At 35.3% G+C, this 16,018-nt stretch overlaps 1 protein-coding gene and 1 non-coding gene across 3 annotated transcripts in view; both read right to left on the reverse strand.

Annotated features, from left to right (window-relative positions):
• LOC138704641 (uncharacterized) overlaps positions 1-16,018 on the reverse strand; it is an 83,319-nt gene that overhangs the window by 41,482 nt on the left and 25,819 nt on the right. For both annotated transcript variants that reach the window (XM_069832729.1, XM_069832728.1), the window contains exon 8: positions 1,561-1,726. In XM_069832729.1, coding sequence (XP_069688830.1) covers positions 1,561-1,726 — 166 coding nt within the window. The remainder of the gene's footprint in view (positions 1-1,560; positions 1,727-16,018) is intronic.
• Positions 3,830-3,902, reverse strand: TRNAN-AUU (transfer RNA asparagine (anticodon AUU)). The gene has a single exon. It is a non-coding gene; the product is annotated as a tRNA-Asn (tRNA).

The following is a 16,018-nucleotide window of genomic DNA, read 5'->3' on the forward strand; positions in this document are numbered from 1 at the left end:
ACTCCTGCAGAAGGATCAAGCTGACATATCTACTAATTACATCACACACAGCCACATCAACAGTAGCAACACATCACATGAGTGCCCCAAACAATAAGGTGGATTTTCCTCCATTTGACTATACAGATTCTGAATGCAGCTAAACAAGAATGTCTGTATAGGGAATGTTTTTCCCATAGATATAATAATAATTATTATTATTTATTTATTTAATCTGGCAGAGCTAAGGCGAGTAGGCCTTCTCTTCCGCCCAGCCAGACTCTAATTCTAATTGAATACAATTGCTTACATAGTTATTACATTAATATCTAGACCATAAAACAACATGAAAGTAAATAATGAAAGTTGGATAAGTAATGTTAGTGTGACAATAATAAACATTGGTAAGAAATGGTTGTTATAATAATAATAATAATAATAATAATAATAATAATAATAATAATAATAATAATAATAATAATAGTAATAATAATAATAATAATAATAATAATAATAATAAGATAATTTAGATATTTATCTGTGATATATATTACCATTAAACACTGAGAAACCTGAAACAGCTATTATTGTTAACAAGAATTGTTAGAAAAATATTGCGTTAGCCTATTCTTAAATTGGTTTGATGTCTGACAGTCCCTGACATTACTCGGTAGGGAATTCCAAAGCCGAGGAACAGCCACAGTGAAAGAAGATGAATATGAGGATGTTCGGTGGGAGGGAATGGATAATATTGAGGAGTGTTGTGATCAAGTGTCTAGGTTATGATGGGTGGATAAATTTTGAAAACGAGACGCAAGATAGACAGGAGTGGAGAAATGCAATATGTGAAAGAGAAGGGAAAGACAGTGGATTTTCCTACGATCTTCTAGATGGAGCCAGGACAACATTTCAAGTGATGGTGTTACGTGATCAGCCCGGCGAATATTGCAGACGAAACGGACGCACATATTATGAACACGTTGTAGTCTCTGCACCGAAGTAACGCTTAGGTCAGTAAGCAGAATATCACAGTAATCGAAGTGGGGCATCACGAGTGTTTGCACTAACATTTTTTTTCATGGAAAAGGGTAGAAAATTCTTCAATTGCCTAAACGAGTGGATTAATGAGAATACTTTTTTGCAGGTTTCTGCAACTTGAATTTTCCAATTTAAACTTTTATCCATATAAATACCTGAACGGAATTTCGGTGCCATATATTTTAATCGGGGACAAATTTGATATGGTAATAGTGCTTAACAAACGTGAATGGCCCACAATGATTGACTGTGATTTTTCTGGATTTAGTTTAAGTCGGAATTTCCGTGTCTATGTCCAGATTGAGTCCAGATCGTCATTAATTTTAGTTATTGCATCATTTATTTGTCAGATATGTTTGAAATAAGAAAAACATTTCACAGAGTGCATGAACACCTACGACATACTGATTCATTCCAAGTTACAGAGAAGAATATCTATACTTGATTGAGTCCTGCATATTTAGTTACACTCTGTATATGAATAATTAGCATTGTAATACATATAAAAATGATGCATTAGCTGTAGGCCCTTTACACACTAACCTTGCATACATAACTGTGGATGGTCTCAGAGATGCTGCCCAGCCCCACACACTCCGGGTGGTACAGGCACAGGCACACCCGACACTGCAGCGATGGTATCAGCCCCATCACACCGACACAGCGTATTGAGCAGGGTTCGTTAGTTGTCTTCTTTCCAATGACACTCCTGCAAAGTGTGCGTTGGTGAAGGCAGCAAGGGCAGGGTCAAGGTTATGTTCAGGTTGGATAGGATCAGGACAATATGGACAATAAGCCTTAACATCACTTGAATTCATTTATCAATGCATACCTGGTTACTCACAATAATACTGTAATCATGCTTGTTCAGAGAGCTGACAATGCTACCTGTTATCGCTAAAGGGCTTGTCCATGAGAAAACGTCCAGAATATTTGCACATAACCTAAAAATGTTTTTTCTAATCAAACTTAATTTAACTTAAGTAATATAGAGTACTATTTGTGGTGGTATATATCCATTAACTTCAAATGAATTTTCAATTTATTCACAATGTTTGTAACCATAATGTGAAGAAGAAAAAACAGCAAAAATTACACCACTGACACTTTCGGTAGTTGGTAATTCTTGTATATTTTCAAAAATTAATTATTCAGCGAGGTAGAAAAATAATTAATATTTCATTCCATATTAATGTAATTTAGTGTAATTTTTTTAGTTTAAAAGAACAATAAAATACAAGCATGTTGTATGTTTAAATTTTCCATATTTTGTCACACCAGTGACATGTATACAAACTTATATTTTATGCATTATATACAACACTAACTGAGCAGAAGATTAAAATTATGTACAATACAGCATAATTAATAATAAGAAACAAAGCTTCATTTTAACAATTATTTTGTCTAATGTTAACATGTCCCACCACTGACGATGGACAAGCCCTAAAAAAAATCATAGTTCAAAAGGCAAAGAAAAATTATATTTATTTTTAAATGAATTAATGCAGTCTGGTGAAACTAACACAATATGTGAAGGTACTGTATGCCAGCTAGGAGAAAAATTCCAGAAGGAATGTGAGGCACCTAAAGCATGTCATAAGATGACAGCATTATCACGAACTACATATCATGAAAATGGGGGGTATTACAAATTCTGGCCTCAGTCATCCAGAAGTCTCTTCTGAGGACGTTCTTGATTTCGTCTGCCCTGTGGTCTGTATTTGAGAATTAACTGTGGAATTTTGTCCCTAGTCATTCACCGTGCATGTCGGATCCAGTTGGTTTTGTATATTAGTTTTTGTCAAAACGGGTCCAGTTTTTAATTCACTATAAATGTCTTCATTATGTTTGTGATCCTGCCATGTGTATTTAGCTGTTTCCCTGCTGTGATTCTTGATCTGCCTCATTTCACAGTCAAGATATCGCATCCATACAGAAGTGTAGGTACTGCTAACGTGTTATATAATTTTAACCTAGTTTGTTGTAAAGTCATGGAGGATTTGAAAGTTATATTTTTCATGTCTGTGACTTGTAAAAATTTAGAGAGCTTTGTGTATATATATATATATATTACATACAACATCAATCACAGTCTTTTGTTATTTCTTACATAACTGCAATGCAATTTGGGGGTATACTAGCAAAAAAAGATTGAATACCACTGGCATAGACCAGCCTCCTATGTAGCACCTTGGGCAACAACTCTGTCGGTACACTGATTGACTTCATATGGATGAATAGCTAAGTACCCATAATTAGTAAATACATACAGAGTGAAAGTGAAATAACCCTGCAGGTTTTCAGAGTGAATAGCTCATGTTGTATGTAACAAAAAAAGTGTAATACCATATAGGTGAAAAATTCATAGTTTCCTCATATTTCCCAAATGTTTAACACACTCTTATTCGGTAACTATTGCCAGAAGGACTGTGATATCGATAGAAAATCTAATAAAGAATCATTTATCCCTCTGGTGTATTTCAGTAACTTGGACGGTTCGTGAAAATTTAATTTAAAAACCACTAATTTCAAGCCACTGAATGATGCAAACAGATTGTAACCTTGTACCCAGAGAGGGAGGCGGAAGATGCTTCCCCTAAGACAGACCTAAGTTCGTTGACCTCTTATATCTGTATTACGAGAAGAAAGAGCAGTGTGTTAGTGGCAATGTTGCCAGAGTGCTGAAACTTCCAACTCAATTTTCTAATTAACCGTACATTTAGTCGCAAAACGTAATACAGATTGCAAATCAAGCTTTCAGGTATAACTCCCTGTAAAGCTGATTTGAATAATTTTGTGGGAAAAATTGTTCCAGGGCCGGGTATCGAACCCGGGACCTTTGGTTAAATGTACCAACGCTCTACCAACTGGGCTACCCGGGAACTCTACCAGACACCGATCCAATTTTTCCCTCTATATCCCAGACCTCAAAGTGGGCTGACAACCATCAAGCAACCAACATAATAATGAACATGATTTGCATAATACATGTCACTGTTCGTTAACAAAAAAAAAAAACACAATTTAAGTCAGAGTTAGTGTGCACTCAATGTTGGTTGCTTGACGGTTGTCAGCCCACTTTGAGATCTGTGGCTATAGAGGGAAAAATTGGATCAGTGTCTGATAGAGTTCCCGGGTAGCTCAGTTGGTACATTTAACCAAAGGTCCCGGGTTCGATACCCGGTCCCGGAACAATTTTTCCCTTGAAATTATTCGTAATATAGGTTTTCTATTCATTTAAGTGTACTCTAACGCCCTGCAGGATTATTTCACTTCTACCCTGTATATTGTATCTTAGATGATCTTGACCTCTAAATGCCATGGTTTTGGTTTTATCTGTAGATCTCATTAAATGATGGCATTACCAGTCCTTTTACATTTCCTCCACTACTTCCAATTAAGTGTAGCGTTTATATTGTACACATGTTTTACAGTGAATGAGTTAACCTCAGAATTAGAGAAAGTCACCCTTAGACTCACTAGAACCTTCCTTGGAAGATTGTCACAAGTTGTTGCTCTCTTGGTATTTTGATTTGTACTTTCTAGACGAGGTGAGTTGACACCCATCAATGGCAGTCACAACACCCAAGGACATTTATCTCTTTGCAGAATCTTTCTCCTAACTGACAAACAGTATTTCTAGGGAAATTAACACTAATTGACAGCAGCACAAGCAAACTTAGAAAATAATGTTAAAATCATGTTTATCTCAGAGATTGCACCGTAGACTAGTAGTACACTGCTGTAGTCAGAAAGAATGCAGCTGAGGGAAATTCAGAGACAAATGAAGCAGCAGTTCTCTAAATGAAAGGTACAAAGAATGGATGGTTACAATTGGGAAAAATCCACATGCAGTTAGACCATTCATATGGGCCCAGTGGGTGACATTCAGAACTGAATTTTGATGTTGGGAATGAATGGACATTAAATTTTATTAGAAGCCCATTCATCTAGGGACTGGGTTCCTTCTTTATATGCTGTGAAACAATGGTGGCTTAGGCCTCCCAGCTTTAGGGTCTTCCATGAAAAGTGACCAACCTTGGCACACAAAAAAAAATCGCATATCATGAGCTGCTATATAATAAGGTTAAAAATTAAGGAATAAGAACTACACTTCGCCATAGCCCAATTTTTATGCAATTTGGCTTATAAAACTTCTAAAGTTTGCAAAGACTTTTATCAAAACAGTACTTGAATTTTAAATAAGATATCTTACCAAATCTTATTTTCTAATTCCCTGACATTTCGCCGTTTTCCAGACACAGAGTAATTTTTTCCCTTGATATTAAAATTTATACATACAATGAAACTGGAAATAAAGTAGCTATGCATTAAATAATTTACTAAAGTTTTTTTTTTTTTTCAATTTAATATTTAGAATATATGCACAATTAAATAATTACATTGTAAAACATATGTAGACTTGAATTAAATTATTTTTTAAACATCACAGCTCATAGAAAAAGAAGTCAAGCTATGAACAAGAATACAGCAATATGACGGTTAAAATGGTTGAAGATGGTTAATGTGCATTCCATCATATTCATTAGTACCTACAAAACCAATGTCCTCATTGGTCAAAACCATTTAATACAATGTAACAGTCCTTCCTCATTGGATGGTAGCTGCTTAAACTTAATGTATTGCTTGGTAGAACTACACTGTATATATGGTCAAGATTGCCTCAGTGTTCGGGTTAATGACTGTGTGATTTGTTTCTCTGTCTGTGGGTATACAGCTATGGGATATAAAACGCAGACTACATTGAGCCATCAAAGTATCACAGTTGGGTATCGCCAATAACATGCAGCGTGAAACTACAACCATTAGGAGCCAGAAAGTATTTTTTTTTTTTGTTAAAATAACATTGTATCTTCTTAAAAAGGTTTCTTAATTAAATAATAATGCATCTGCTTATAGTAATTAAAAAAGCATTATACAACTACTTTTTTTAGATATACATTTTGAGTTTAAAGTATAAATGTTAGAATGGATTGTTTACTCTTTTGTTTTGTAATTAATAGCAATCTATTTTTTCATTTGTTAACATACCATATTTCACATTATGTATTATCCTTAGTTCCTTTGCTATTGTCAGTGTTCAATAATTCATTTATGCTCGACCATGCCGAAATGTAGTAATTATACACCTGGTAGCAGTCCTTTAATGCATGTCATTAAAGTACACCTATTCATTAAAGTTCAGGTTTTCGATTATTCTCAGATATGCAATCGAAAGACGAGGGAAACGTCACAGAGGCTGGAAATCCAATACTGTCGCAGAAGGTTATGTTCTGTTACTATAATAATTAGCGTTAATTGTAAATAATATTCAAATAAATTCAATTTGTCATCTTGTTTTTCAATGTCTAATTTAATTTCAATGTTATATCAAGGTTAATATTTAGTTTACTCTGTAGGTTATAGGCTATCAAGGTCAATGTGGAGATCTGTTTCTCGGAAAAAATCAATACTTTTGCGTCTGCGCACATCTCACAATTTACGAGGTATTGCACAAGGTCAGTTCCGCTCTTCAGTTAGATACAAATAAAATGAATACTTCTGAATAATTTCAAGTTAGAAATATGGTCGAGCATAAAAAGTTGTATGAAACTCGTCTATAATGGTAATTAAGACGCTCGTATGAAAATTATGAAACTCGCTTGTGCTCGTTTCATAAACAAACATACTTGCGTCTTAATTACTATCATTATAGGCTCGTTGCATAATGTACTATTATGTAATGGTTATGAAATTACTGAAAGTTCAAATTAATAAAAAAGTTAAATGTATTAGAGTGACCAATCAACTGTAGGCCTTTTTTAAGCACTTTTTTTTTTAATTAAACAAATTAAATTTCTTTCAATTGTTACTCCATTTGTGTACTCAGAAAATATCAGTGTGCGTGTATGAGGTGCACCTGGTGTTGTCTAGCCTGCAAAACATTAGGGGTAACGGATTGAAGGTCGAACATTCAGTCGGATGCTCGACATTGACTGGTCAAATATCTAATCCCTGTTCTGCAACTATCCAGTATCTCTCCATCACAGGATGACTTTTCTTATGAAAATGACAGTTATTGTTCAGTAAGTGAAAGAATCAAGACTTCTTTTAAACAACAGACACTGATTTTCATTCTACTAAAAAATATCAATTTTGAAATGACTGCTTTCAAAAAGGCTAATTGGGATTTCCTGGTCTTTGATCGGGTCAAAAAACCCTGATAGAACTGATATTTAATCCTTGCGGTGAATTTCGGTGAAGTCCAGAGGGCCTAATTAGTTAAATCCACTCTCCTCACCTCCACACTGGGGCCCCCTGGCATCTTTCAAGATGCGAAACAGAAAGTGGTGTGAGGAAAGCAACAGGAAGCTGCAGCATTTACCTTTCCCAAGAAAAACTGCAAACTTGGCAGAAACATGGACATTACGGCGAAGTGAAGAGAAACGACTAGAAGCATTTGAAATATGATATGGAGAAGGTTGGAACGTGTGAAATTGACAGACAGAATAAGAAACAAAGCTTTGTTAGAAAGAGTGTGTGAAGAAAGAGTGATGCTGAAACTGATCAGAAAGAGGAAAAGGAATTGGCTGGGTCACTGGTTGAGAAGAAACTGCCTTCTGAAGGATGCACTGGAAGGAAGGGTGAACAGGAGAAGAGTTCAGTGTAAAAGAAAATATCAGATGATAGAAAGAAGATTTAACAATATTACCATCACTTTACATGTGCTACTATGGGTAGGAATGAAAAGGAAAGAGATCCGCAGATAGAAAAAAAAAAACAAACTGAACTTTATAAACAATTCAATTTCTATGCATAACTTATGACCATGTTGTCAACGCTGCTTTGCAGTGCACTCTTTCACTGTTGTCTGTAATATAATATCATAATAAATATGTCTCCATAAACCATATTAATTTTACCAGACTGCATTCATCTGTTTTAAAACAGAAAAAATCATTCCTTACATTTTAAAACACCTTTGCATACCAACTAGTGATTATATAAATACACTTCGGATGATTTTATGACAATATATTATTATTCATGGAAAGAAATCTAAATAGATAACTCTTCTGCTTTCTTTACTAGCAACAATCACATTACAGACTGGCAACATCCAGATGGCACATATTTATTTTAAATGTTCTGTAACAATTCAAGTCTTGCACCACGTTGCAAATGGCACTCCTGTTCACAGTTCATTTTCTTTAGATCATTCAAAAGGCATAAATGAAAGTTTTTACTGTGCATCCACATTAGAAAACACAGTTTCGTTTTCTTTTGTATGAACACAAAAGGCATTTTTATCAAATAAACTCCAAAAAGTAGTAATTCTGATTTAAATTATAAACAAACTATGATTTGAGTAGATGTATGCAATTAGTATCACATAAATTCACCATTTGTAAAGAGTGATCGGATGATGTGTGGACAGCAGTGACGGGGTGTGCTGCTGACACACTCGTGGTGAGGAACAGTGGGCCGAAAAAGGCGATGCTGCAAGCATGCACATGTTCGTCCTGACTCAATGAATCAGTCTTCAAATGACTGGCAAGTAACACGGAACAAACTACAAGCATTATACGGTGTTTTCTTGTGCATTTAAAGTGATATGAAAAAGTGTAAACTGTATAATGGCTAATCAAATATTTACTATTGATAACGTGTAATATATTTGATTCATATGTGTTAACCCAGTCTCCTAGCCAAATACGAAGGTCGTTTGAAAAATGATTCCTGGATGTAAAAATTTCCGTCATGTACAACATTTTTTATTTTAGTAGGTTATTTTACGATGCTTTATCAACAGCTTAGGTTATTTAGCGTCTGAATGAGATGAAGGTGATAATGCCGGTGAAAATGAGTCCGGGATCCAGCACCGGAAGTTACCCAGCATTTGCTCATATTGGGTTGAGGGAAAACCCCGGAAAAAACCTCAACCAGGTAACTTGCCCCGACCGGGAATCGAACCCGGGCCACCTGGTTTCGCGGCCAGACGCGCTAACCGTTACTCCACAGGTGTGGACTCGCGTACAACAATCCATAATCTTTATAATAAATTTCAGGCAATGGGAAAAGTGTTCAGCTTAAGAAACAAAACAGACAGTGTAGGGTTCTCACAAAAGAAACATTACATGACACTGGTCATCGATTGTAACACACTCTACCAACAGTGAAGGGAAAGATGCTACTGTCCATCTCACAAACGTTCGACTAATGACTTTCAACACAAAGTGACAAATTTTATTATTGAAAGTTTGCACCAGTAATCTATATTTCGAAAGTCTATACTAAGTGTTTACATTTCATTTTTATTCCTGTTTATATCAATTGGCACATTAACAAGCTAATGAGAGCAGAAGATAAATGTTTTCTTCACCGCTAGTTGCTATACTACAACATGCACAATGGAATGATCTGTACTGTGCCACTCCCCCTGACTTCTTAATACAAACCAACATTCCTTATTTAGCCTCAATTAGTAATTAGTTGAAAATATCGTAACAATACCACTAAAATATACTGAAACTTGTCGAACATCTGTATGGCTATATTATATATTCCCTTACATACTTTATTTAATATTTTATTTTCTTGTGTGTACAGTTTGGAGGGGGGTGCAGGTATAAGAAGGAACAGCTAATGCTCGATTTAAAAATGCTTCTGATGAATTCCTGCTGAATTTAAGAATGGCTTCATGAAAATGTTCTTCTCTCAAAGGAAATGACCTCGAATGTGAGATCTTTGAACAAATACAAGTGAGCAAAAAATTTTAATTGCAGTGCTCTACTTCCATGTTGTTGTGAATAATATGAACTAATAGCCATCACAGAACATTCTATTTTATTTATATTTAAAAATAAACTCACTCGAAATATTGTTTGAACATTAGTTTTGAAATTCTGTAATGAAATAGGGTTTGAATATTGAATTAAAAATTTAGTACATACAGTATGCTTTTGTTAATCCGACCATTCCTTCCACAGGGGAATTCTAGATTAGCGAGAGTGCTGAATTACAGAGAGTGCTTAAAGATGCCATTAAATTTAATGTTATAAGCTGTGCAAATCACTCCACTTCCACTTCTAAATTGAAACTCAGAAATCTGGTGGTACACTGTAACTGTTATATATGTTGTTAACAATAAATATTATCATATTATATTAAAGCGAAACTATAACATTCCACATATGCCCAGTGCGTGTATAAGTAACACAATATAATATATGGCATCAGTGCAAATTTCCCAGAAAACTGTTACAGTAGAAGTGACAGGAAGTACACTAGGAGGAGGCTAGATTACTGATGGGCGAATTAGCGAGGGGCCGGATTAGAGAGCGTCTAGTGTAAATAAGTGCAAAACAGAAGATAATCATAAATTTAAAGAAAATTTGACTATCTAATTGGAACAATGTGACCTCCTATAAGTAAATCTTTTGGGCACTTTAAATTTAAATTTCGTAAAAAAAAAAGTTGAATAAAAATTTATTTCAAAAACACTTATTTCGAATAAATGCATGCTAAAAACAATAATAATTTTTTTTTTCACATTTCATTTTTTTTAGATCTGAAGGTTTTCTTAATTTGTATTCGTGGCTTGAAAGCTTAGCTCTCACAACATGTCTAAATTCCCCATCCATGTTTACTGGAGCTCTAAGTTTAGTCTCATACATCTAGTGGTTTAATAGCCAACTACATGACTGTTTTCTCACACTCTAATGAAATTAGTAAATGCAGGACTGTATATTAGAAAACTGTCACACAATTTTCTCTAAACAGATAAGTGCCGATATAAAACTGTTGTTGTTGTTTTCTAATACCAGGCGTTTGACAATAAAGTCATTTGACCTCTTGCACTCCAATATTTTTCAAAGATATTATCACGACCAGCCACTGAAGCACAGATTTTGAGGTGTTCCGAATCCATTTCTTGGTTTGGGTTGCACAGTGGGCAGTTAGGGGACTGATATATTCCAATTCTATGCAGGTGTTTGGTCAAACAATCATGGCCTGTTGCCAATCTAAATGCAGCTACAGACGATTTTCGTGGTAAATCTGGAATTAACTGTGGATTATGATGCAGAGAGTTCCATTTTTTCCCTTGAGATTGTGTTATCAAATTTTGTTTGTTGAAGTCTAAGTATGTAGATTTAATAAAAATCTTTTCACAGAGTAATACGTAGATTTAGTAACAGGTCTGTAAGTAGCAGTGCTGCCCTTCTTTGCTAAAGCATCCGCATTCTCGTTTCCCAGGATTCCACAATGGGATGGTATCCATTGGAATACAATTCTTTTATTGAGTGATATTAATTGACAGAGCATTTTAGTTATTTCTGCTGTTTGAGATGAAGATGTGTGTTTAGAGACTATTGATAGAATAGCTGCTTTGGAGTCTAACAATATAACTACATTCTTAAATTTATTGATGTGGCATAGAAGATTCCTGAGACATTCACTTATTGCAATGATTTCACCATCAAAACTTGTTGTTCCGTATCCAAGAGGTCTATAAAGTGAGAAGAGACAGCACGTAACACCTGCACCAGCACCTTGTTCTCTGGAGATCAAGGATCCGTCGGTGTATAAATGAAGCCAGTTTTGTAGAGGGTACCTAATATTAATTGTCTCTAAAGACAATTGTTTCATTATTTCAGTATTTCTTCTGTTAAATTTAGATTATATTCTATATTTAATAGAGTTAAAGGGTTTGGTTTAATTTGTAAGTTTTCTTTTAAGTTCGGGATATTGATTTTCTGTTTTAATTCTTGAACAATGGATATAAAACTTTTTTGAGTTTTCAATCTACAGAGAGGGCTGTATGAATGCCAATTGTTTCCTGGTAATCTGATAAGTTTTTCATATTGAATCAGTGCTTTTTCTTCTATTGTCATTTTGATGCTGTTAATATTAGTGAGGAATCTCATAAAATCTATTGGAGTTGTTTTGATTCCACCAGTAATGAGTCTGAGAGCTTGGGTTTGTACATATTCTATTTCGTTTATGAAAGGTGAAGTAATTAAAATTTCTCCGCAGTATGTCAGCACTGGCTATATACACATTTTGTATGTAGTGTTCAAAGTATTCCTAGAGCATCCCCATTTCTTTCCTGCTAGTCTTTTTAGAAGGGAGAATCTTTTACGAGCTTTTTCGGAAATGTCTTTCAAATGGTTGCTACACGTTAACTTACTATCGAAAATAACTCCAAGTAACTGTAAGTTTCGCTAAAATGCACGATGTTTAAGAATCCCTTGCTGATACAGAACTCTACTCTCTGTAGTTATATTCAGTAATGTATTTGCAGGACAAGAGTCAAAAAGTTATATCTTTCAGTTGGCTAAGGCACTTGCCTGCTGATCTGGAGGTGCGCTCGGGCATGGGTTCGATCCCCGCTTGGGCTGATTACCTGGTTGGGTCCCCCCCCCCCGACACTTTCCCCAACTGTAAGGGGAATGTCAGGTAGTCTACAACGGATCCCCAGCATCATCTCGCCAAATATCTCACTATCACTACTCCCATCGAGGCTAATTAACCAAGTAGATGATACAGCGTCGTTAAATAACTAAGTTAAAAAAAAAAACGAAATTAATCGAACTTTTATATCGAAATTTAAGATTTTTACTCATGAACAAATAGGATCCCTAGACATTACTTACCTACTTAAAAATGACTTTTATAGAACCCGGAGGTTCATTGCCGGCCTCACATAAGCCCGCCATCAGTGCTGAGCAAGATTAATCCAGTCCCTACCATCATACTTCCCTCAAATACATTTTAATATTATCCTCCCATCGACGACTCAGCCTGCCAAAAGGTCTTTTCTTCTCAGGTCTTCCAACTAACACTCTATATGCATTTCTAGATTCACCAATACGTGCTACATGTCCTGTCCATCTCAAATGTTTGGATTTAATATTCCTAATTATGTCATATGAATGATATATCGTCAGAAACAAAGACAAGAATAATGGCAGGTAATAGGTGCCTGTTTGGGCTTGGAAAACTATTTAAACTCGGTTCATTATCCAGAGCTGCAAAGAAAATAATTTATAAAACTATTCTAATACCAGTGGTTACATATGCTAGCGAAGCTTGGGTTTTAACAATAAATAATGAAAATATGCTAGCAGTTTGGGAAAGAAAAGTCCTGAGAAAGATATATGGTCCCCAATTTGAAAATGGTCAGTTTAGAAGTAGAACAAATAAAGTACTAATGGAACTGTATGGAGAACCGAGTATAGTTTCCTTCATTAAGAAAGGCAAACTTATATGGTTGGGACATCTTGAACGTATGCCAGAAGGCCAATTACCTAAACGGGCATTATATGGACACCCAGGAGGATTAAGGAAGAAAGGAAGACCAAGGCTGAGGTGGCTTCAGGATGTGGAGGATGATCTGCGGAGAGTTGGATGCAAGAGATGGAGACAATAGGCTCAAGATAGAGATGAATGGTTTCTATTGATTAAGGAAGCCCAGGCCCTTCATGGGCTGTAGTGCTAATAATGAATGAATGAATGAATGATGTCAGATGAAGAAAACAATACATGCAGTTCTGCGTTACGTAACTTTCTCCATTCTCCTGTAACTTCATACTGCTTAGCCCCAAATATTTTCCTACACACCTTATTCTCTGTTCCTCTCTCAAAGTGAGAGTCCAAGTTTCACAACCATACAGAACAACTGGTAATATAACTGGTTTATAAATTCTAACTACCAGTTTTTTTGAAATAATAATATTAAATTAATTCTGGTTTTTGATCAAACATATTGTTCTTTCAAAGTAATTAAATAAAATAAAAAATAGGCATACGTCTTCAATTTCAGAACCCACTTATGATTTCGATAAACAGCTTAACTTTTTGACGAAAAAAAAAATCCATAATTTCTTATTAACTTAATTATGTCAACAGCATCCTTCATGAGCAACCAGCAACAAACCTCACATCTACAATACATGACATGCATCATTTTTAAAATTCAACGAGTCCAATGACCATCAATAATTTTTACTAGCAACTTTAAGACAGTTATGAAGAGTACTCATGGATTTAAAAATAGCTCTGATGAACAATGTTTAATTTAAAATGGTTCCAATACTGATGAATTTAAAAACATTTTCGATAAGTACTTAAAAAGTTCTCACGGGCATCAATGAATTTAAGAAGAGTGTCTATGAGTAATGATGGACTTAAAAATGCTTCTGATGATCACTGATGAATTCTTGCTGAATTTAAGAATGACTTCATGAAAATGTGTTTTCAACAGTGTGCATACTGATTATTTAAAAAACGTACTCTATATGATTAATAACTAAACTATATCCAACTAGAGATTGAAGTAGACGTAAACAAAACCGAAATGTATTACTCCACAATCGCAAGCTAGCTACCAAAGCAGCCACCAGGGCGCATTATTTTCAGCAAGTGAGCACACAGGGCAGCCACCGTCTGATATATTGCAGACATTTCAACATAGTCATTGAACTAACCCGTAAAATGCTCACAGAGGGTTAATATTTATTATTTCTCTACTGGGAATAGTGGATTTTCATTTTCTGTAGATTCGTGATTAAATGTTATTCTTTGCAGAGTGGAGAATTTCTTTAATTCTACAGAAATTTATTTGAGGTTGACAACACTGAATCTCGCACTGTGTTATATAACCAGTTGTGCTGATGTGCTCTGTGAAGCTGCAAGTTATCTTGGGGAGGGATTTAATGTCTATTACGCATGCGCATTGCCATAATACACGTTACAATAATTTAACACGCAATGTCAAACTACTAATATAAAAATGTTGTTTAAATCGTAAGAAAGTGTTCTTATAAGCATGTTTAATTCCCTCGTATTCCATGTATATTATGCATTTTATTATTTTAGAAGGAACTATTTTAATATGAGGAAGAAGATGACAAGCATTAGTTTGGAGGCGTTGTGCGTCCAATAGCCAATCAGGAACCATTATGCCACGTGCATTTATTTACATTTACTTCAATCTTTAGCTGGAAAGAGAGTAGATGGATGATTGTGAGATTGGGAATGTTTTCCATCACCCCACTTTTGATAACTGTGATTCATGAGGCACAGAGGAAGCGGAAATCTGGGATATCTTAATGTGCTAATAAAAAACACACATTGAAAATGTTAAACATGTCAATAATTCTCTCAAATCACTTGGTAGTGTGAATAGGCAACATTATTAAGACTTAGTTATGATAAAAAAAAAAAAAAAAGTGAAACACAAGTAAAAACGAAAAGTGTATGGTGTACTTTCTAGAAAAACCGATTTTGTCAAGTTTTGTGGAATGTTTCAATCCACGTTGAGGGAATATGATGAAAGTGAAACCTCTGAAAATCTAGATGATTTCTACAGACATGTGGGCTTTTGTTTCTAGTACAAACAGCACAATAAAGAAACACTGGAATCAAATAAGGTTTCTAAGTGACTCTCTAAAGTGATTCAAAGAACTGTCAGATATACAAGGTGGGCCAAAAGTCGCTTTCCCCAAACACTGCCTTACATTTAATTACATTCAATTTACATTTGACTACACATTCCTTTGGCGGCCGGGTAGCTCAGTTGGTAGAGTAGCTGGCTATGGACTGGAAGGTCCGGGGTTCGATCCCAGGTGGTGACAGGATTTTTTCTTTTGCCAAACTTTCAGAACGGCCCCGAGGTTCACTCAGCCTCCTACAAAATTGAGTACCGGGTCTTTCCCAGGGGTAAAAGGCAGTCAGAGCGTGGTGCCGACCACACCACCTCATTCTACTGCCGAGGTCACGGAAAGCATGGGGCTCTACCTCCATGCCCCCCCAAGTGCCTTCATGGCATGTTACGGGGATACCTTTACCTTTACACATTCCTTTACAGATTTTGTTCAAAATGGAGGCCCTGTTTCTCAATACACAACTCACAAAGTTTAGACAATGATTTACAGATGTCAGAACAAAACTCACGATTTTTATCGATTTTCATGAATGACTGTTCTCGATTATC

This window comes from Periplaneta americana, chromosome 8, assembly GCF_040183065.1.
Source record: "Periplaneta americana isolate PAMFEO1 chromosome 8, P.americana_PAMFEO1_priV1, whole genome shotgun sequence".
Taxonomy (NCBI): domain Eukaryota; kingdom Metazoa; phylum Arthropoda; class Insecta; order Blattodea; family Blattidae; genus Periplaneta; species Periplaneta americana.